Raw genomic sequence first — 19,440 nt, 5'->3', positions numbered from 1 at the left:
GAATAACAATTAATTTTCTCTGCAAAGGATATGTTAAAGCCTTGTAATGGATGTTGTATAAATGTGCATAAGGACATAATTGCATTATATATATATATATATATATATATTGAATATATATATTGTAAAAATATCCAGACCAGCTGGTAGAAAACACCTGAAAGTATGACAACACTGCCCTACTGTGGTGTGTTTTGATATTTGACCTTAAAATTATTTATTTATTTATTTATAGCTACATAAAAAAGCTTTATTGACATTTGTTATTTGTGAAGTGAAGTTATGTTTTCATGTCCTGCAAAGTAGTGTGTACTAACAAGTCTGACTAAAAACGAACGAATTTACATACATTGGTGCATTAATTATTCAGACAGGCATGAAAAATAAACTAGGACTTCAGAAGTTATTTGAGTAATTGTCAGTAAAACATTGTCAGGCCATGTGACATTTAATTTGTACTTTGACATTTAATTTTAAGCAGTACTGGTTTAAACAGTAACTTGGTTATTAAAATACAAGCAACAGAATATCTAATTGTACAACAGACACTAAGTTTATGAGTCTGTTTGTCTTTCCCATTCTATAAAATCCAGTTTAAGTATTGGTAAATACAGAGGAACATTATTTTGTTCCATTTAGTTGTGAGCATGATATTATAGAAAGAACATGGCCCACTTCAAATATAAAGCAGAAATATGGAGTTTAGAGGGAAAAGTACAGATATTGTGTGGTCCTGGGTCCAGTTCTGAGTATTTTCCACGTGTGTTCGTGGCTTTACTCCTAGTACTTCCGTTTCCTCCCAGACACGTACAGACGGAGATGAGTGCTGTTTAGAGCGGATAATGCAGTTTCAGCGCAGAGGGGAAGGGGGCAGTAGTGAACATTTGTTGGTGTCTTTGGCGGAAACAGAGGAAAAGAAGAAGAAGAGAAGGATTAGGTTGAGGCGCACGCTGACTCCTTCCCTCAGAACAAAATGGCGGAAATGGAGGGTGAGTGTGTAGCTCTTCTCTTACACGGATGAGATTGATTTTTTTTTCTTTTAGTGTACTGTTAATGTGTATCTGTGTTTTAACACATCGTTGTCTGCATGTGTGTATATCTGTTATAAATGTTTTTAGCCTGCTGGTTTGTTATTATATTGGGGCAGGAACGCTTGTTGTCACTGCATAGATTTACGTTAAATTCTGATTTTATCTATGTCACCGTTGCATAGTTAACCATAATCACTGATTATATTCAGCAGGGACCAATTCGTCTTATGTTATCGATCGATATGAGTTGTGCACATGTTGTTTCTTGAGGCCTGACCACTGCGGGCGCTTTGCACGTGGACACGGAAGCCAATGATGCCTGTTTTCATTAATACCGAGAAATAAACAGCTGTGTAATAAATGGAACATTTAACTTATTAAGTGAACTCAAAATGAGCAAACAAACGACGTTTTTTTATATATATATGTGATGGTGAAAAAGACGGGTAGAATTTTTCCCCCCTATTTGTACGGTTTGTAACATCGAACGCGTTTTCGTCAGTCATCATTCTTGAGTTGTTCGTTGTTGTTACAGGCCGTTGGATAAGGATCGGTTGTAGGATTAAATTATAATGCTTGCAGTAACTTTTTCTTGCCAGTTAGCTTCATCTGTTAGCACGTGGGGCTAGCCAACACGTGCACTTTCAGGGGCCACGTGGTTTCCGCCCGCTTCAGCGGTTGTTCCTGTCTATAATCAATTTGTTACAACTTGTTTATTTCAACAGGGTCCGCGAAAAAGAAGAAGAAACAAAAGAAAGTGAGCGAAGAAGAGGTTGGGGTGAGTAAATATTGTATTGACCATTAAAGGTTAACCAGTGCAGCGTCATTTAATTGTTGAAAGAGCACGTTTAAAAAAAAACCATTATGACCAAAGTGACGTGTTAAGTCAAGGTCTTAGATTCAAATGAACCATTGCTACAAAGCAGGGATCCTGTCTCTGCTAATGCTTTGTTGTGACTAGGAAATTGACTGAAAGTATAAGGAACATTTGTAAAGTTGTCATAGCTTAGTCAGTGATTAGTTGACTTAAGTTCTTACCTCAGAACTTTTGTATGTAAGAAAACTATTCAAAAATAGGCTCTCATTAGCTTCCATCAAATATTGAAGTAATCTGTTATTTTCATGGGTTATTCATTAAAAATTTAATTTCAGGAAATTCAACAAAGCGGCAACTTCATCATCCAACCAGAGTCCAAGGTTGCGTCTCTGGACACGTCCCAGTGGCCGCTTTTATTAAAGGTAAGGAATCTCAATGATCCTGTTGACATTTCTGGTCTATTGTGTTGTTGGGTGTAATTCATGTGACATGATGAGATCAGTTTATCCATTCTCTGAGTGGCAGCCATGCTTTTCTTTGCACTGCCTCCGTTCTGGGGGCAGGGCCTCTTAGTCCTGGTGCAGGACTTGACTGGCGTTCTGCCAGCCAATGGCCTGAGACCAGGCATAGAGCAAGATTTTGCGTGGCTGTTGACAAGACGATTTTTATGTTCTGATCACATGAGACTAATGTTCTACAAGATGTTATTCCTCTTAACATGTAGTTGTTGTAAAAACTGAGTGACCTCAAGACATTGTGTAACACAAATCTTTTCTTGCAGAATTTTGACAAATTGAATGTTCGCACAGCTCACTACACACCGTTGCCTAGTGGCAGTAACCCTCTGAAGAGAAACATTCAGGACTACATAAGGTACTGGGCCATAGCTAAGCTAACATGCCTTTAATTCTGAGTTTTGTAAGAATACCTCAAGTTCCCACCTGCTAATTTTCTGTGCTCATCTTCCAGGTCGGGCTTCATTAATCTTGACAAACCAGCAAACCCATCGTCTCATGAGGTTGTGGCATGGATCAGGAGGATCCTTCGTGTGGAAAAGACAGGTCACAGCGGCACACTTGACCCCAAGGTCACAGGCTGTTTGATTGTGTGTATTGATCGAGCCACCCGATTGGTGAAATCACAACAGAGTGCCGGTAGGTGGACACTCGTCCAGTTTAACAGTTAGATTGTCTCCAGCTAGCTGACAGGAGCGTAGGCACAGTAAAAAAAACAGGCCAATCCTTTGTGTGTTGCAGGTAAAGAGTACGTGGGAATCGTTCGGCTGCACAATGCGATTGAAAGTGAACACACTCTGGCTCGGGTAAGTGTGAAAGCAGAATCTTTGATTAGCTAATGAGTGATTGATTTAAAGTAGTTTACTGGTTAATCTCAGAGCAGATGTGTGATTTTGTGTAACCAAACATTTCTCTGCAGGCACTGGAGACACTCACTGGTGCTTTGTTTCAACGACCTCCACTTATCGCAGCTGTAAAGCGTCAGTTGAGGGTCAGGACAATCTATGAGAGCAAACTGGTGGAATATGACCCAGAGAGGAGACTGGGTAAGTTCAGCATTACTCTTGTTGGTTTTTGTGCCACTCATCTTAAGTTCCTTAGCAAAACAATTTCAAGGGACTACAAAATAATTATAACTGTGCAGGTATCTTCTGGGTCAGCTGTGAAGCAGGAACCTACATCCGAACTCTGTGTGTCCACCTGGGGCTGCTGCTTGGAGTTGGAGGGCAGATGCAGGAACTGAGGAGAGTCCGATCTGGAGTCATGGGAGAAAAGGTCAGCATTGCTTTTGAGATCAAAGCTTGGGCATCATACTCTCAACATCATTGGCCTTCAAAGTGTTGAGTTCAGTCCGGCTGCTCTGTGCCGGACTGGTAATTTGACTTTGATACAAAGTTGAGCAGCAGAGAGACTGTTTTACACAGTGTAGAACTGGACACTCGTTGCTGCTGACATCTTCATGATGACCTTCAGTCTGAGCTGTGCTGGTGCAGCACATCTTTGTTGTTCATCTGTGTTCAGGGCATCAGACAATGCCAGTGATATTTTTGGTTGTGACTGGCCTTTGGTGTTCCTCTGACTAAACATGGTTCAGTTGGATTCCTAGGAACTAGTGCAGTTCCAGAGCTGTCACCAGTTCCACAGGTGAAGCACACTTTTTTTTTTTATTACACAACATAGAATTTTCTGCACTTCTCGTTAGGTCATCTGCTGAAGTGATGAGCCACTATGAACGAGCGGGATGATCTCCTGCGCAGGCACAGAGGCATTATTAGTTGACAAAGAACACCCTGATGGATTGTGGGGGTTTTCAGGTACAGCGTTAGTTTTTTGTTTTTTGCTAGATTTTAGCATTTTTAAACTGCCCTGCCTTAAGCAATATATTTGTTATGGGGTCTGCTAAAGGAAACACATTTGACAACTTTTTAAAAAAAATTTTTTTTTTAATTTTGCTGCCTCATTGTTCCAACCAACATGCCCATCTTGACTCCTGGTGTAGTCATTGTTGACCATTTGTTAGCTCTGTTACGCACAGCTGTTTAAATTTGTCTGGCTTGTTCTCAGCTGCTGTTCTTCTGGATTCAGCCATTGACTATGGGTGGGGTAAAAACTGATGTTTTTTGATGCAGGACACCCTCTGCTGGTGCAGATAAGAACAACAGTCCCTGTTGTACTTTCTCTGAGATTTGAACTCTGCACAAGCCAAAGTCATTAATTCAGCCAAATGCTTGAACCTGGGACCAAGTGACAGCTCAATAGTTTAATTGGTTCATTATTAGCTATGTGGGTTTTGTAGATGCTAATCTGAACATTTTGTGATTTTCCTCAGGACCACTTGGTGACAATGCATGACGTCCTGGACGCTCAATGGCAGTTTGACCACAACAAAGATGAGGCGTATCTGCGACGGGTCATTTTCCCCCTGGAGAAACTTTTAGTGTCTTACAAACGTCTAGTGATGAAGGACAGCTCTGTGAGTATTACTCTTCTGGCCGTTTTTGTATTTTTATATTATCAGCTTGCCGTCGTCTCACCTCACCCTCTGTCCACCCACAGGTCAACGCTATCTGCTACGGAGCAAAGATCCTCCTTCCCGGTGTCCTCAGGTACGAAGACGGGATCGAGATCAACCAGGACATTGTGGTCGTTACAACGAAGGGGGAGGCCATCTGTATAGGTGTGTGTTTAGTGTTCATGTATATTGGCTTGCATGTGTTGTTGGGGCCACATGATGATCTTGTGTCTGCAATAGCTTTCGGGCTGTGATGACCATCGATCTATCACCCTTTACTGATGGCTCAGCTTATTCAGATCATAATGCTCATTGAGTCATCCTCAATCATTGAAAGGCTTTGCTGTTTGTGCTTTCAGCTGTTGCATTGATGACAACGGCGGTCATCTCCACATGTGATCACGGGGTCGTGGCCAAGATTAAGAGGGTGATCATGGAGAGGGACACCTATCCTCGAAAGTGGGGTTTGGGACCAAAGGTAAACCTAGAGTTCAGCCTCGTTCAACGTCACACCTGATGATTAGTACTGATGACTGACTGAACCTTTCAACAGGCTGTTCAGAAGAAGAAAATGATCCAGAAAGGACTTCTGGACAAACACGGTAAACCAAACGGCAGCACGCCGCAGGACTGGACGAATGAATATGTCGACTACAGGTATGGGGACGTTCTATCATTGTCAGTGGGTGGGCGGGGCTAACGCAGACAGTTATCCCTCTCTGGGCTGTGACGTGCTCTCTGAGGGAGTCAGTCTGCAAAAACAACCTTCAGGCCTGAGCCTCTTTGCCCTGTCACTGACAGAGTTTCAGCTCACCTGAAGACAAACTCTGCATGTTGATGTCTAAAGAATTTTAAGAGAGAATTTCTTTAAAACAACTTTTGTCTCACAGTGCCCCCCAAGCAAAGCCAGAGCCCTCTGAAACGCCAGCTAAGGTGAGCTCAGTTTTATCAGATCATTCTGATCTGTTATCTTTACACTCTTGAATCGCTATGTTGACCTGTTGGTACATCCTTGTTCTCCAGAGGAAGCGTGATACAGACAGTGAATGTGAAGCAACAACACCCTCTGCAGAGGAAGTGAAGAAGGAGAAAAAGAAGAAAAAGAAAGAAAAGAAAGCAAGACAAGAGGAAGCAGAACCTGGGGAAGACGGGGCAGAGCCTGCAGAAACAGAGCCTCCAGCAGAGGTAGGTTCAATATCTTGATGTTGAGAATAATTTGGGGATTCTTATGTGGAACATGTACTTAATTATGGTTTGTTTACAGGCTGAAAGTGAGAAAAAGAAAAAGAAGAAAAAACGGAAAGAGGAAAGTGCGGAGTGATTCCACTGTTGCAGATGTTTGGACGAATCATTTGTTTCATAATTTTCTGGACTGCCTTCTTGGATATTTTTTTATTGTGTAAATATGTTAAAGTCTGTTATGACAGAATAAACATTTTGGTTTTTAAGTTAGTCTTGTGTGATGTATGTCCCTGATAAGAGGATAGTGTTTTTTTTTTTGTTTGTTTTTTTTTTTTTTTGTTTTTTTTAACCTCCTGGTCAAAGTTAGCAATTGCGCCTTGTGATCATTAATCCAAACAAAATTTTAATCAAAATGGTATGACTGCTATGAACTGTGAAAACAATCAATGCAAAGGCTTATATTTCCCCCTCTAGAAAATACTCATGTCACAGAGAAGCCACTGTAGGTGGACTTGAAGTACTTGTAGAAAGCTGCACTTACATTGTGGTGTGCACCTGGCTGAAAACCAGTCAGGAAACCTACCAGCTAATCATGAAATTTATTTTTCACAACGGTCAACTCTAAGCAAACATTTAATGTGCAAAGATGAGCTGCGTTACATTCTTATTTAGGCTGTGATTAACTTCACCAGTGTTTAGTGTGCAAACAGTGTCAGTTATACTTTCACAAAGTATTTGGTGTCATTTCTCAAAACTCATGTGATCAAAGTGGCAATGCTAATGTAATGCAGTGTAACATCAAACATTCTATACTGTGCACATGAACATTATAACCTGCATCAGGAAGATAAGTTATGTATGGTGGTGCATAAGCTCTTAGTGAATGTTATGCAAATCTTCAGTTGTCTAAAAAATAATTCCCTGGGTCGCAGGGGCAGCAGTCTCCATGACTGCCACCCAAATCACACTGCACCGTACCAACCCCCCGAACCTTCCTGCAGGTGGTGAGTCCACTGGAAGGTACCAACCACCCTAACTGGGATTCGATCTTTCCCAGGAGGTGAACCCTGGGGTTCCACACCAGCTACAGAGACGTTGACTCTGGGCCAAAGTACCACTAAAAAAAATAATTAACTTCACTAATAGAGGAAAGGTACAATATAAAAGACAAGGAGGCACACTGACCACAGGAGCAGGAAGTATCATCCACTCACTGTAGTAGAAGGCACTATAGAGATGGTACTCACTAGTCAGGTTATGAGAATCGTGAGCTGATGTAACACATCATTGTTGCCAGATGTAAAATGTTGAAGTATTGGACGGCGATTAACCATAGTACTCTGACGTAGTCCGGGACAGTCTGCTTATATACCCCACGATCAAAGACATCACAAATTAAACCCAACGAAAAAGCTATAGAGCGCGCAGCCTGTTTATCCGTATTGATTACTAAAGTTATTTTATATTATGGGATTTAGGGAATTACTGATTGTACAAGGGGTGAAATACTGCAAACTATCCAATCATTTCTGTAGTTCTGTCAACACTAACACGTTCTCTGACATTCTAACTTCATTAATAATGTTTATAATTTTTAATACTTTGTCTTAAATAGCTTTTACAAAACTTCATAACCTAAAAACCCTATATTAAAATAGATAAGAATTGTGACCACTTGGTCTTGACCTAATGCTAATGTGTTTTTCCTCCATGTCTGATAAAGGTAAGGTATTCCTGAGGGCGGTGCTGCCTGTCGCACCTGGTCGGACTGCAGGGTTATCAATCAGGAGGCAGCCGATGTTATTCGTCAGCTCATATAAACAGTCAATTTGGAATTTGTCAGATTTTAAAGACTGGTACGAGAAGACAAACAGACAGGCAGCTTATGATTGGTCAAACACAGGAGCAGCTCAGTGGGTCTCTTTTTGAGCTGGTGATGACTTGGACTCTGTAGTTGGTGAGTTTCTGCAGGTCATTGATCAGCTGCTGTAGATGAGGACTTGGCTCATACACGATCCAGCCGGGATCTGTTGGATCAGGTCTGTGGAAAGGATCTAGAATTTCCAGTGTGTGAAGATACTGTAACTGCTGCAGCGACAGGAAGTCCTCGTCTGAGATGGAATGATGCCTAAAAAAACAAAAGCCATCACATTAGAAGTGGCAACATTTAACAACAGTAATATAAATATGCAATTTAAATAAATATGGACCATAGTTTTGCAGAAAACAAACAATCTATAATAAAGTAACGGTCCGGAGATCATTTGCCTCTGGACCACACTAACCTGATGGCCAGAGTCCTTAGCTCAGGAAATAGATGTGGTAGAAGTCTAACCAACTTTAAGGAACTCCAAGGTTCTAGGTGCAGGTGTTCTAGGTGAGGAACTCTGAGTGACGCCACCTGCAGGTCTTCAGGCTGAAGATCCACACAGAGGGTCAGACTTAGAAGCGAGGACGGCAGCAGGTCTGCATAAGCTGTCAGAGGATGGCCTCCTATTGGTCAGGCAGAGTATTACATTACTGTTTAATGTCAGATGCAATGCTATGTCAACACCAGCACAAACATTTACTGTACTCGCCATGTACACTGAGGCTGCGCAGCTGTGGCAGGGACGTCAGCCATGTTGTCATGTGACACACTGGCCCAGGAACAGAGTACAGGTGGAAGATTGACAGGCTTTGAAGATTGGACAAAGGCTGCAGAAGCTTACGTGTTACAACAGCGTCATAGTTAAGCAACTGAAGGTCTGTCAGCTGCAGAGTGCCCCCTCCTGTTCAATCACAAACATGACACTATGAGTACATAAGTAACGAGTGGACATCCTCACCATCGTACCTGCTGAGGTCATTCACCAGTGAGAGGAGCAGGACTGAAAAAGTCATCTGGAAGGTTCTTGTAGGTGATCATGGTGCAGGAGAGATGTTTAAGCCCAGTCAGGTGACTCATGATGTCACTAAGTGTTGGCACTCGTATGTTCCCATTGTGATGCAGTACCAATGAACTCAGACGAGTCAGTTGACATATGGCTGCCAGGAGATGTGAGGTCACACAGGAGAACTGGACGTTACACAGGATCAGGTGTGTCAGCTGACGACTCAGCGGCAGCAGGAACATCACGTTATTTAATGACACAGTACACGATGTCATAGCCAACCGCTGCAGTACCTTGAACTTTTTAAGCTCAGTCACGCCCCCTTCTCTCCAGTCCTCCAACCGCAGGGCAGAAAGGGCCGGCAGACAGGTTGATAGTGTCCTCAGGTCTTTTCCTTTGCCTGAACGCAACAATACACTGCCCAAGTGCCTTTGAACCAGACTACGCCAGAACGCCCGATTGTACCTGGAGAAATCACGCAGTGTGACGCTAAAGCCCCTCCACAGTGGGCGGGTCTTATCCATAAGGTTTCTAAAGTATAGACAGGTGCACCGCATGCTCAGTTTGTCTCTCAATGACAGAAAACCAAAGATGTGCAGCCACAGCTCAGTAGGAAGTTCAGGTAACGGTGCCATCATGATCTCCCTGTAAAAACAACAAAAAAAGTCTCATTATATTTTAAGGCCTGTGTATTTATACACACGTGTCCTGTACATGACTTTCGGTGCATGTACGCACATGTATCTAACGATGTTTTAATGTAGTTTTCAAAGTGTGTCTGGGATAATCGTGGTGATGTACAGCGGAACAAATCACACAACATTATTGCCATTACTGCCACCTGTTGCTGTAAACCCGCAGAATCTAACCACAATTATCATCTTAATTCTGGCTTTAACCAGAGTCTGAAAAACAAAGTATGTGTTCTCGGTCGTCCGGGTCATTGAAGCAGTTACATCAAGTGCAACTGAACTGGTTTAGTTTTTTGAAAACGTTTCACCTCTCATTCAGAGGAGACAAGTCTTCAAGAAACTAAACCAGTCCAGTTACCCTTGATATGACAACTTTGGATCTGTAAGTAAACGTTTACGTATACACCCTCAACAGATCTCGGTTATTTAGCGAATTCTTATAATACTCCGAATGTCACAGTTTGATATCGTCTTCTTAAGTAAGAAAAAAAGGATAAACTTACAAAAGTGAAATCAACCACTGAAGGACCTGTGTTCGCAATCGTACGTCTTGCTGTTTCCTGTTCCCTTTACGTCAGATCTGCGTCATTCACAAGGTAAGCCGCGCCTTTCTATTGACAATATTACACTATTTAAATGGTTACTCTCAGGAATCATCCTACAGCTGCCAGTCGACATGCCATTGGCGAGCATAGGGCGTAGGTGGATAAGAGATCTCACTCCGACGTTCTTTCACACCGGAAACACCTTTAGAATCTTCGGCCTGTGAAAGCCACCGGGGCAGAAGGGGGTGTTACAGAGCCAAAAAAAAAGAATCACCCTAGAAGAAGAACCAACAGGAAGCCGTGAAGTGAACCAGCATGGATGGTGAGTAAATATCTGTTTTTCAGTTCAATTTTCCAGTTGGTATTTCTGCAACAGCAGAAGACGTATGTAGTTCTTCTTTCCCGAGTATCAGTGTCGTTTTCAGTGCAAGACCTGAATAAAGCTAGTTGGGACAGGTGAAGATGCAAAGACAACATTATAAGTCCTTAACAACAACAACGATAGCAGAAACCACAAGTACATTATTTTACAAATAATGGTGATTATTCTGCAGGCTTGTGTACCGGGCCGCGGTTGGACTTAACTAAAAAAACAAAACAAACAGTCATATCTATTTACTTTTTCATTAAAAGATAATCCGGCAATCTTTCGAAACAATAGGTCATTCAGACTCCTATACTAACAGAATAAAGTCTGAAAGATGTTTTATTTTGAAAATGTAACGATCCCTCAATGGTTGCGCGGTATAACCAGAAACGGCTGATACTGGCTGACCGGTCTTTGGTATAAAAAGGCTTGGGGAGCGCCGCTGTAGATGATGGTCTTCATCTACACAGTAAGGATTGTATCAGTGACACATAATGTACATGGCGTAAATGTGTGTATTCACTGTTTCTGTAACCAGTCGTCATACCTTACAAGACCACAAATACAATTAAAACCAAAACGAAGGAAATCCAAGTGATGATTTTACAATAATTAAAATAAGAAAGAGCAGTGGTTATTGTGAAACTGATGCACACTGTGATTCACTGTATGTGTCTGTGCCAAGTTGAACCAGTTGCTTATGTGATGTCATGATGATTTATGCAAACATTATTTCGATGAATCATTAGGTAAATATGTTTTTAGGTCTTACACATGACACCATGGCGACTTCATCTAGCAGGAAGTGCTCTGCTATCACTGGAAGTGCACGCAAAATTAAAGACAACATGGCTGACTGGCACAATCTGATGCTCAAATGGGAGAAGTTGAACGACACTGGATTCAACATCATCACAAACATCAGCAACATGAGACTGTAGGTTGGTCTTACGGATGATACCTATAGTGTGCCTCTAAAGCGTGTACAAAGCATCTGACTTTAGAAAAAATTAATTAGGATGTCATGTTTTAGTTCCCAGAGCAGCCAGTCTTCTTCATCATCCTCTTCATTGGCTTCAGCCGATACTGCTGCAGACCTGCAGGACCAATGCAGCAAACTTCGGGAAATTGTTGACAAAATGGTGACAGCTGTTTGTTGTTTCTAAATGTATTAGCCTTGACCTCATCATTGTAGCAAAGACTATTGAATACTGTGTGAGAAAGACAAACATCCTGTCTCAGATATACAGGCTACAAAAGACTTTCAGACATCAATAAAACAATTCCCTCATGAAATACTGTATGTAGTCAGTAAAATGGTTAGAAAACAAAAAGTGACTGAACAATGAGAGGGCTATGGTTTAGCAATGTCACCATGTATACGGATGTGTATCACTTCAATCTATCGTTTAAATATTGTGCCAGGTTGCTATTGTAAAAAAGATGGAGCGTTTGATGACATCACAGCGAGGCCTTCAGGATTTGGAGGACTTTCAGTTTGGACCTGAAGGCAGAAAAGTTCCGCTGTTTCACACATGGAGCACACAGCAGTTTGGTGAGTGACATCAGCACAAGCTAATGACTGATGTCATCACAGCCATGATCATTGTAACATTTTGTGTTTCTCAGTGGCGTCATCCGACATCCTCTGTGAAGCATTCCAACAGGAAGTGAAACTGAAGCAAGTCGTCCTGCAGGAAGTGGCTCACAGCACGAACTCTGACCTCTGTACTGTCTATCTGTCCTGCTGGTTACACCAGCCTTTTATCCCTGCCCACGTTCGACAAACACTTGAAGCACTGCTGCTGGAGACTGGACATCGCCCACTGTGATGTGATCACATGTATCAGCAGTGAGACTGGCAGCATATAGACTGGACTTGACTATTAATTCAGCATACTGTTTAAGTTTATTGGACAAACATGAAATGTGTTCAGTGATCAATACGTTTGACATCAATGTTTATAAAAAGTAATAAAATAGTTTTCCACTTTTTAAATTTTGTTTTTCGACTTATCTACATATAAACAAACTGTTTACAAATTTACAGGTCACTTAAAACCAACAATGACATCAATGAAGAGGAGAAACTAAACTAATCAAAGCGTTGGAAACCCAGTGGGAACACAACGTGACTGTTTATTGATCAATGAGTATTGATCAGGTTACACAAAAGAGCTGGATAGTTTTTGTGTTTAAATATTTCTCTAAATAAAATAGAAGACAACAACATAAGACTAACAAGAGCTGCTCAGCCAAAGTTCTGGGTTCAAAAGATAACCTCCATATGTAGGTGCAGTTCCTAGTCCTGATCCCTCACTGTACTCTTCAGAGTTTACTGAGAATCTCTGGTTCTGTCCGATGACTCGATTCCCAGTAAGGCCTGGACTGCCTCCAGAGGAACACCTTCAGGATTCTGGATGTGCATGGTTGTTCCATCTGGACCATTGACAATGACAATCTGCTCAGTTCCAGGTTCTGCCAGTTGGACAGTTAACCCTTCTGTCTGGATGTAGATCTCTTGTCCCTCCTGAAGCTCTTTGGCCTCAGAAATATCTGTTTTGCTTGATTCATTTTTTTGGATTAAACCATGTGTGTGGACAGGTCCAGACTCAGGATCTGGAGTTTTAATGTCTTTGGGTTCCTTAGTTTGAGCATCCACATTGGAACTGCTTAGGGCCTGGACTGTATCCTGGTCCTGGTTTGCAGGAACAGACTCCAACTGTGCACCCGACTGGGAAGGCACCTCCATAGCCACCTGTTTCACTGGTTCCTCAGCAGGACTGACCTCCATTGCTGTGTCAGGGGCTGGAGTCTTAACAGAGGAGCTGCTGTAAAACAGACATTTCTACATCAGAAGGTTCAGGTATTACACATCATATTATGCAGTCCCACCTTTTACATTTAAAGTACCTGGAAGAAGTATTGGTGGACACCACCTCTTTGGATCCTTCTGGTATAATAAGAGGGGACACAGAGACAGAGCAGGACTTCAGAGGTGTGGTAACAGAGGTGCCAGGGGTGACAGAGGTCAAGGTTTGTGTACCTAAAAGGTGGAAATAAGTGAAAACAAGTTAAAAAAATAATTTTGTTACAAAGTAGTAGTGAGAAGGTTGAGCTGTGGTTCTTACTGAAAACCATACTCATACCTGTTCCATTGGACTCAAACCCATTCTGCTGAACTGAAACACTGTTCTCCATCTTGAATCTCTTTGATGGAGGAAGCATCTTAGAATTCTGTAAAAATCATTTTAAATTAGACTTAATCTAGATCAGCAGCTAAGTACTTGAACCAGGCCTGAGAGAATGTTGAGTTAAATAAAAAAATAATACTACTAGTAAATCCTTAAAAAAAACAAAAAACCCCAAACAAACCTCAAATCTAATTTTAATTTAGCAGTGACTTTACCTCCATGTATCGGACGTTCTTAGTGGGCAAACTAGGGGCAGGAGATGCTCCAGGAACAACCTTCATTTTGTTCACCTCATCCAGGATCCCCAGAGACCTTGCAACCTGAATCAGAACAGTATTCCAGGTTACTATTCTGATGTGGTTTGAATGGTTATTGTGACCCTTAAAGGACCTCACCTCAATATTTGTAACCTCCAGAGGTGTAGCTCCAGCATGTGGGCTGACAATATAATCCTGGGCAGCTTGTTTCACCTGAGCCTGCAAGGATTCGTACTCACGGTAAATGTCAGGAAATCGAGTCCGAGCTGGTCCGCCGCCCTCCACCTATAGGCCAATGCACAGAGAAGAGGATTTCAGGAGAGCACAGTTCCCACTACAACTCTACATCAGTGCATCACTGACGGCTTCACTAAACCACAATCAGAAGAGCTGAAGTACCTTTGCCAGCAGCAGCTCCCACAGACTCAGCACTTTGGTCAAACGAGGAAGAGTGATGTCCATCAGCTCCTCATCATCACACTGGTCCACCAGCTGGAAGATCATATTAATCATTACAATGTTCTAGCAGAGAGAACTTCTTATAATTTCTCTCTCCTGTCTCTCTTACCTCCTGGAGTCGCTCACGTCTCCTTTCAATCTGTTGTTCCAATGTCACAGTGAGCTTAGGAGGTCGACCCCTGCGTCCCCGCCTGCTGACAAGGCCGGTCATCTGAGAAAACAAACCCAGTACAAATAGTAATCAGACAGTGAAGATGTGTCCAAAGACACATGTCACTGAAGTTATATTTTTGCTTATCCAGGTGTAAATAACGACAGTGTTTTTTCCAATGAGAAAATAAGTGACCGATACTTACTAAAAATGAAGAATAACCATCAACTCACCTTAGGTGGTGGCACAAATGGTCGGCCACGACCCCTTCCCCTACCCCGTCCTCTGCCTCGACCCCGGGGCCGGCCAGGGCCTCTGTGATGAAGGGCCCTTAGCCCTAGAGGTGCCGCTGGACCAGCTTCCACCTGAGAACAGACAGGAGCAGGCAATAAATGTCCAGCACTAAGATAGTCAGTCCCAACACAACAGGGTGTTTTTGTGTTCTAATACTTGTACAAATACTCTTCAAGAAAAAAAATGAATAAAGTTGATAAAATATGATTATAATTACAGTAACACAAATCCAGCATCTTTGTCCCAGCTGATTTTATCTTACCCTGTTTGTTGCCATGGCAGCTGGCTTGTCCTCCTCTGTGACTGTTGTCTCCTGTGATTGGCTGGTATCTTTCTGTGTGTTGCTAGGCTGATCATCAAGGGGCACCGGGTCTCCGTGGCTGGGGTTCAGCTTGTAGTGACGATTCAGGCCTCCTGGCCCAATGTAGGCCTTATCACATGTCTGACAGCGGTGGCACCGGGATTTGTGGCTGTATGTGAGTGTGGGAGAGGAGCCGTCCTTTTTCTTACCATCCTTCTCCCCCTCTTCTTCCTCCACACTCATGTCCGAGTAATCATCAGAGTCCGACTGGTGGCTCTCTGCCAGATCCTCTGTCTTTATGAACATGTAGTCTTTAGCTTTGTACTTTGGAGGTCTAGAGACTCGACCAGATCTGGTCTGAACCTTCACTAACTTCTTATCTCGTTTCTTTAACTTTCTTTTTTCTTCCTTTCCTTTTTCCTTGTCCTTAACTGCTGGTGCTGCCGAGGGCTTTGGCGCTGCAGGAGGCGTGGCCACAGCAGTGGGTGTGGCCGTCTGTGCAGGTGCTGCCGTGTTGAGAGCCAGTGGTTTAACAGGAGTTTTACTAATGGCTGTTATGGTTTTGTTACCAGGGCTTTTAATAATCGGGACACTGACAGTAGGAGTGGTGGGTGTGGTGCCGAAGGTGGAAGGGGTCACAGCAGGTTTTGGACCAGAGGCTGTGGATGTTGATGTAGTCGGGCTTGTTACCTTGTGAACCAATGGGACAACAGAGCCTATTACTGGGGTTGGTCCCTGTAGCACTAGCTGAATAGGTGGGTCGCCTGGATTCTGCTGTAGAAAGAACTGCTGTCCCTGCTGACCAACCACAGGCTGCAGGTGGATAATCTGAGTGCTGTTCATGCTGCCATTGGCTGATAGCTTCACCTGCGGTTGATTTACAGTTATAATTTTTTTTTGTTGAGTGGGACTGGACTTAGTTTCCTGTTTGGGAGGAACCTGGATCTGAATCCTGACGGGCTCCAACTGAAAAAAGAAAACAATACAGCCAGTCATAAATGGCACTGACAAACAACTGCATAATTCTTCTGTGAACATGAAATAGATATTTTTTGTAATGTAAATCTATAACACAAAAAATATTAACAAAGTCTATTGTGAGAAAAGATAAATGATTGCTCGTACACAAAACTAAAAAATGGTAAACAAGTAAAAAAAAAAGGATTTACCTTATGGTCACGTAATGTGACACAAAACTGCTGTTCTTCATGTTTTACTGAAAATACCAAAGACCTGTCCCCACACCTGTCTGTCCACCTATTGTATTTATAATCTTCCGACTCACAGTATGGTCAGTGCAAGACTGAACTAGGAATGACTCTGGGTTGCCACCCACCTTTTTTTGGACCACCTGAACGGTACCACTGGTCTGCATGGCGACTTGCTGGGCTACACTCTTCAGTTGCTGGGAGGCATTGGTCAGTGTCTGCTGTGGAACCTGGACCTGGACCTGCTGGGGGACCTGCACTTGGATCAGCTGTGGAGTCTGTGCCTGTTTCTGCTGAGGAATCTCAACATGAACTTGAGGAGGTACCTGCTTTGGCTGTAGGACTTGGTCTTGAACTTGTTGTTGTTTGGACTTGGTCACTTGGTTGATGACCTGCTGCAGCTGACTCGGGTCCAAAGCCGTATTCTGGACCGTGGTGGTTTTGTTGGGCTCGTTTTTGTTGATTTGGTTCTGCTGGAGAAGCTGTGCGGCCTCGGTGTCTGAGACCTGGATCAGTTGTTGCTTAGCGAGCTGCTCCAACAGAGCCTGCTGCTCTTCGGCCGTCAGTCCAGAACCGTCTAACAAGGTGCCATCCGGCTGAACGTAAATTATTGTGGTGTTGGCCAGGTCAGGACCTAGACCGCTAATTTCTGAGCCCACAATGATGTTTTGTTCTTCCAGGCCTCTTTCTAAAAAGTCCACCAGCTGAGTTCCAGATCCTGATACTGAACTGTCCGCGCAGAGTGCGCCCTCAGCTCCGGCAACGCTTTCTGAACTGTCTCCGCAGATAGCGCTCTCTGCTTCCATCACAATTTGTGAACCGTACTCGGGGGGTGCTGCCGTGTTGAGAGCCAGTGGTTTAACAGGAGTTTTACTAATGGCTGTTATGGTTTTGTTACCAGGGCTTTTAATAATCGGGACACTGACAGTAGGAGTGGTGGGTGTGGTGCCGAAGGTGGAAGGGGTCACAGCAGGTTTTGGACCAGAGGCTGTGGATGTTGATGTAGTCGGGCTTGTTACCTTGTGAACCAATGGGACAACAGAGCCTATTACTGGGGTTGGTCCCTGTAGCACTAGCTGAATAGGTGGGTCGCCTGGATTCTGCTGTAGAAAGAACTGCTGTCCCTGCTGACCAACCACAGGCTGCAGGTGGATAATCTGAGTGCTGTTCATGCTGCCATTGGCTGATAGCTTCACCTGCGGTTGATTTACAGTTATAATTTTTTTTTGTTGAGTGGGACTGGACTTAGTTTCCTGTTTGGGAGGAACCTGGATCTGAATCCTGACGGGCTCCAACTGAAAAAAGAAAACAATACAGCCAGTCATAAATGGCACTGACAAACAACTGCATAATTCTTCTGTGAACATGAAATAGATATTTTTTGTAATGTAAATCTATAACACAAAAAATATTAACAAAGTCTATTGTGAGAAAAGATAAATGATTGCTCGTACACAAAACTAAAAAATGGTAAACAAGTAAAAAAAAAAGGATTTACCTTATGGTCACGTAATGTGACACAAAACTGCTGTTCTTCATGTTTTACTGAAAATACCAAAGACCTGTCCCCACACCTGTCTGTCCACCTATTGTATTTATAATCTTCCGACTCACAGTATGGTCAGTGCAAGACTGAACTAGGAATGACTCTGGGTTGCCACCCACCTTTTTTTGGACCACCTGAACGGTACCACTGGTCTGCATGGCGACTTGCTGGGCTACACTCTTCAGTTGCTGGGAGGCATTGGTCAGTGTCTGCTGTGGAACCTGGACCTGGACCTGCTGGGGGACCTGCACTTGGATCAGCTGTGGAGTCTGTGCCTGTTTCTGCTGAGGAATCTCAACATGAACTTGAGGAGGTACCTGCTTTGGCTGTAGGACTTGGTCTTGAACTTGTTGTTGTTTGGACTTGGTCACTTGGTTGATGACCTGCTGCAGCTGACTCGGGTCCAAAGCCGTATTCTGGACCGTGGTGGTTTTGTTGGGCTCGTTTTTGTTGATTTGGTTCTGCTGGAGAAGCTGTGCGGCCTCGGTGTCTGAGACCTGGATCAGTTGTTGCTTAGCGAGCTGCTCCAACAGAGCCTGCTGCTCTTCGGCCGTCAGTCCAGAACCGTCTAACAAGGTGCCATCCGGCTGAACGTAAATTATTGTGGTGTTGGCCAGGTCAGGACCTAGACCGCTAATTTCTGAGCCCACAATGATGTTTTGTTCTTCCAGGCCTCTTTCTAAAAAGTCCACCAGCTGAGTTCCAGATCCTGATACTGAACTGTCCGCGCAGAGTGCGCCCTCAGCTCCGGCAACGCTTTCTGAACTGTCTCCGCAGATAGCGCTCTCTGCTTCCATCACAATTTGTGAACCGTACTCGGGCTGAGCACCCTCAACTCCGGTCATACTCTGTAAACTGTCTCCGGGCGGACCAGCCTCAGCTCCGTCCACACTCTGTAAATTTTCCGCGGGCTGAGCACCCTCAGCTCCGGCCACACTGTGTAAACTGTCCTCGGGCTGAGTATCCTCAGCTACAACCACATTCTGTACGCCTTCCGCGGGCTGAGCGCTCTCACCACTGGCTGAAGTCGCCACATCATCCGGAGGCTCAGTGTTGTGAGCTCCCTCAGACTGGAAACATATAACGGCGGGAGACTGAGTTATTGTTCCCATCGAACCGCTGTCATCCTCGTTGTCCGCCATTTTGGCTGCAAAGCTAACCGTTAGCGTTAGCTAAGATTTGTTGCTAGTCGTTTTTTGTAGGGCCGAGTTAACGTTAGTGTTATTCCCAGTGCAATATTACTTATATTGCACGAGTGCGTACAGGATAATGAAACGTTCCGCTCGGTTGGTGACGTCAGGATCGGAACCGTAATAACGGCAGCAGATCACGGATTAGCGGGGCAGTTTTGAACTAGCTTAGCTTAGCCCTCAGAGGGAGCAAAGCATGGACTGGAGTAATGGTGGATTAGGGCTTTCTGTGTGACTTGCCAGTTTACTCTTTCACATTAAAGGACGGATCCGGTTTCCATGTTTTAGAACTGTAGTATATTATTT

General features: G+C 43.5%; 4 protein-coding genes and 1 non-coding gene across 9 annotated transcripts; 3 read left to right on the top strand and 2 right to left on the bottom strand.

Annotated features, from left to right (window-relative positions):
* Window positions 1-866: 866 nt before the first annotated feature.
* On the top strand, window positions 867-6,323 carry dkc1 (dyskeratosis congenita 1, dyskerin). The gene is made up of 15 exons (XM_008315115.2): window positions 867-989; window positions 1,757-1,809; window positions 2,184-2,270; window positions 2,630-2,721; window positions 2,818-3,002; window positions 3,105-3,169; window positions 3,283-3,409; window positions 3,508-3,638; window positions 4,693-4,836; window positions 4,920-5,040; window positions 5,235-5,353; window positions 5,429-5,532; window positions 5,766-5,808; window positions 5,899-6,060; window positions 6,140-6,323. The coding sequence occupies exons 1-15, from the start codon at window positions 974-976 to the stop codon at window positions 6,194-6,196; spliced, it is 1,506 nt and encodes a 501-aa protein (XP_008313337.1). The 5' UTR covers window positions 867-973; the 3' UTR covers window positions 6,197-6,323.
* LOC112488222 (small nucleolar RNA SNORD83) lies at window positions 5,087-5,162 on the top strand. Its single transcript, XR_003052064.1, has one exon. It is a non-coding gene; the product is annotated as a small nucleolar RNA SNORD83 (small nucleolar RNA).
* LOC103382319 (uncharacterized) lies at window positions 6,253-10,263 on the bottom strand. 2 transcript variants are annotated; one of them, XM_025055902.1, is made up of 6 exons: window positions 10,126-10,263; window positions 9,224-9,575; window positions 8,911-9,115; window positions 8,637-8,828; window positions 8,343-8,550; window positions 6,253-8,185 (listed from the first exon to the last, which is right to left on the bottom strand). In XM_025055902.1, the coding sequence occupies exons 2-6, from the start codon at window positions 9,566-9,568 to the stop codon at window positions 7,951-7,953; spliced, it is 1,185 nt and encodes a 394-aa protein (XP_024911670.1). In that variant the 5' UTR covers window positions 9,569-9,575; window positions 10,126-10,263; the 3' UTR covers window positions 6,253-7,950. The 2 variants fall into 2 exon arrangements, with proteins under 2 accessions (XP_024911670.1, XP_008313294.1); XM_008315072.3 differs by having other exon boundaries at window positions 8,911-9,575.
* cinp (cyclin dependent kinase 2 interacting protein) lies at window positions 9,420-12,533 on the top strand. 2 transcript variants are annotated; one of them, XM_008315085.3, is made up of 6 exons: window positions 9,420-9,552; window positions 10,287-10,489; window positions 11,300-11,471; window positions 11,568-11,676; window positions 11,960-12,089; window positions 12,164-12,533. In XM_008315085.3, exons 2-6 carry the CDS (start codon window positions 10,483-10,485, stop codon window positions 12,364-12,366), a joined length of 621 nt encoding a protein of 206 aa, XP_008313307.1. In that variant the 5' UTR covers window positions 9,420-9,552; window positions 10,287-10,482; the 3' UTR covers window positions 12,367-12,533. The 2 variants fall into 2 exon arrangements, with proteins under 2 accessions (XP_008313307.1, XP_024912042.1); XM_025056274.1 differs by lacking the exon at window positions 9,420-9,552 and adding an exon at window positions 10,133-10,218.
* znf839 (zinc finger protein 839) lies at window positions 12,425-19,342 on the bottom strand. Of its 3 annotated transcripts, XM_008315105.3 has the most exons (12): window positions 18,748-19,342; window positions 16,725-17,210; window positions 16,527-16,652; window positions 15,152-16,156; window positions 14,829-14,960; window positions 14,554-14,655; window positions 14,385-14,477; window positions 14,124-14,270; window positions 13,944-14,048; window positions 13,684-13,771; window positions 13,448-13,580; window positions 12,425-13,365 (listed from the first exon to the last, which is right to left on the bottom strand). In XM_008315105.3, the coding sequence occupies exons 1-12, from the start codon at window positions 19,084-19,086 to the stop codon at window positions 12,870-12,872; spliced, it is 3,252 nt and encodes a 1,083-aa protein (XP_008313327.2). In that variant the 5' UTR covers window positions 19,087-19,342; the 3' UTR covers window positions 12,425-12,869. The 3 variants fall into 3 exon arrangements, with proteins under 3 accessions (XP_008313327.2, XP_024911098.1, XP_008313317.2); XM_025055330.1 differs by lacking the exons at window positions 16,527-16,652; window positions 16,725-17,210 and adding an exon at window positions 17,255-17,693 and having other exon boundaries at window positions 15,152-15,717; window positions 18,064-19,341; XM_008315095.3 differs by having other exon boundaries at window positions 16,527-17,210; window positions 18,748-19,341.
* Window positions 19,343-19,440: the final 98 nt, after the last annotated feature.

Source organism: Cynoglossus semilaevis, chromosome 1 (assembly GCF_000523025.1).
Source record: "Cynoglossus semilaevis isolate Cse_v1.0 chromosome 1, Cse_v1.0, whole genome shotgun sequence".
NCBI classification, from domain to species: Eukaryota; Metazoa; Chordata; class Actinopteri; order Pleuronectiformes; family Cynoglossidae; genus Cynoglossus; species Cynoglossus semilaevis.
The sequence above is the reverse complement of the archived record's forward strand: the minus strand, read 5'-3'. Positions and strand labels throughout refer to the sequence as shown.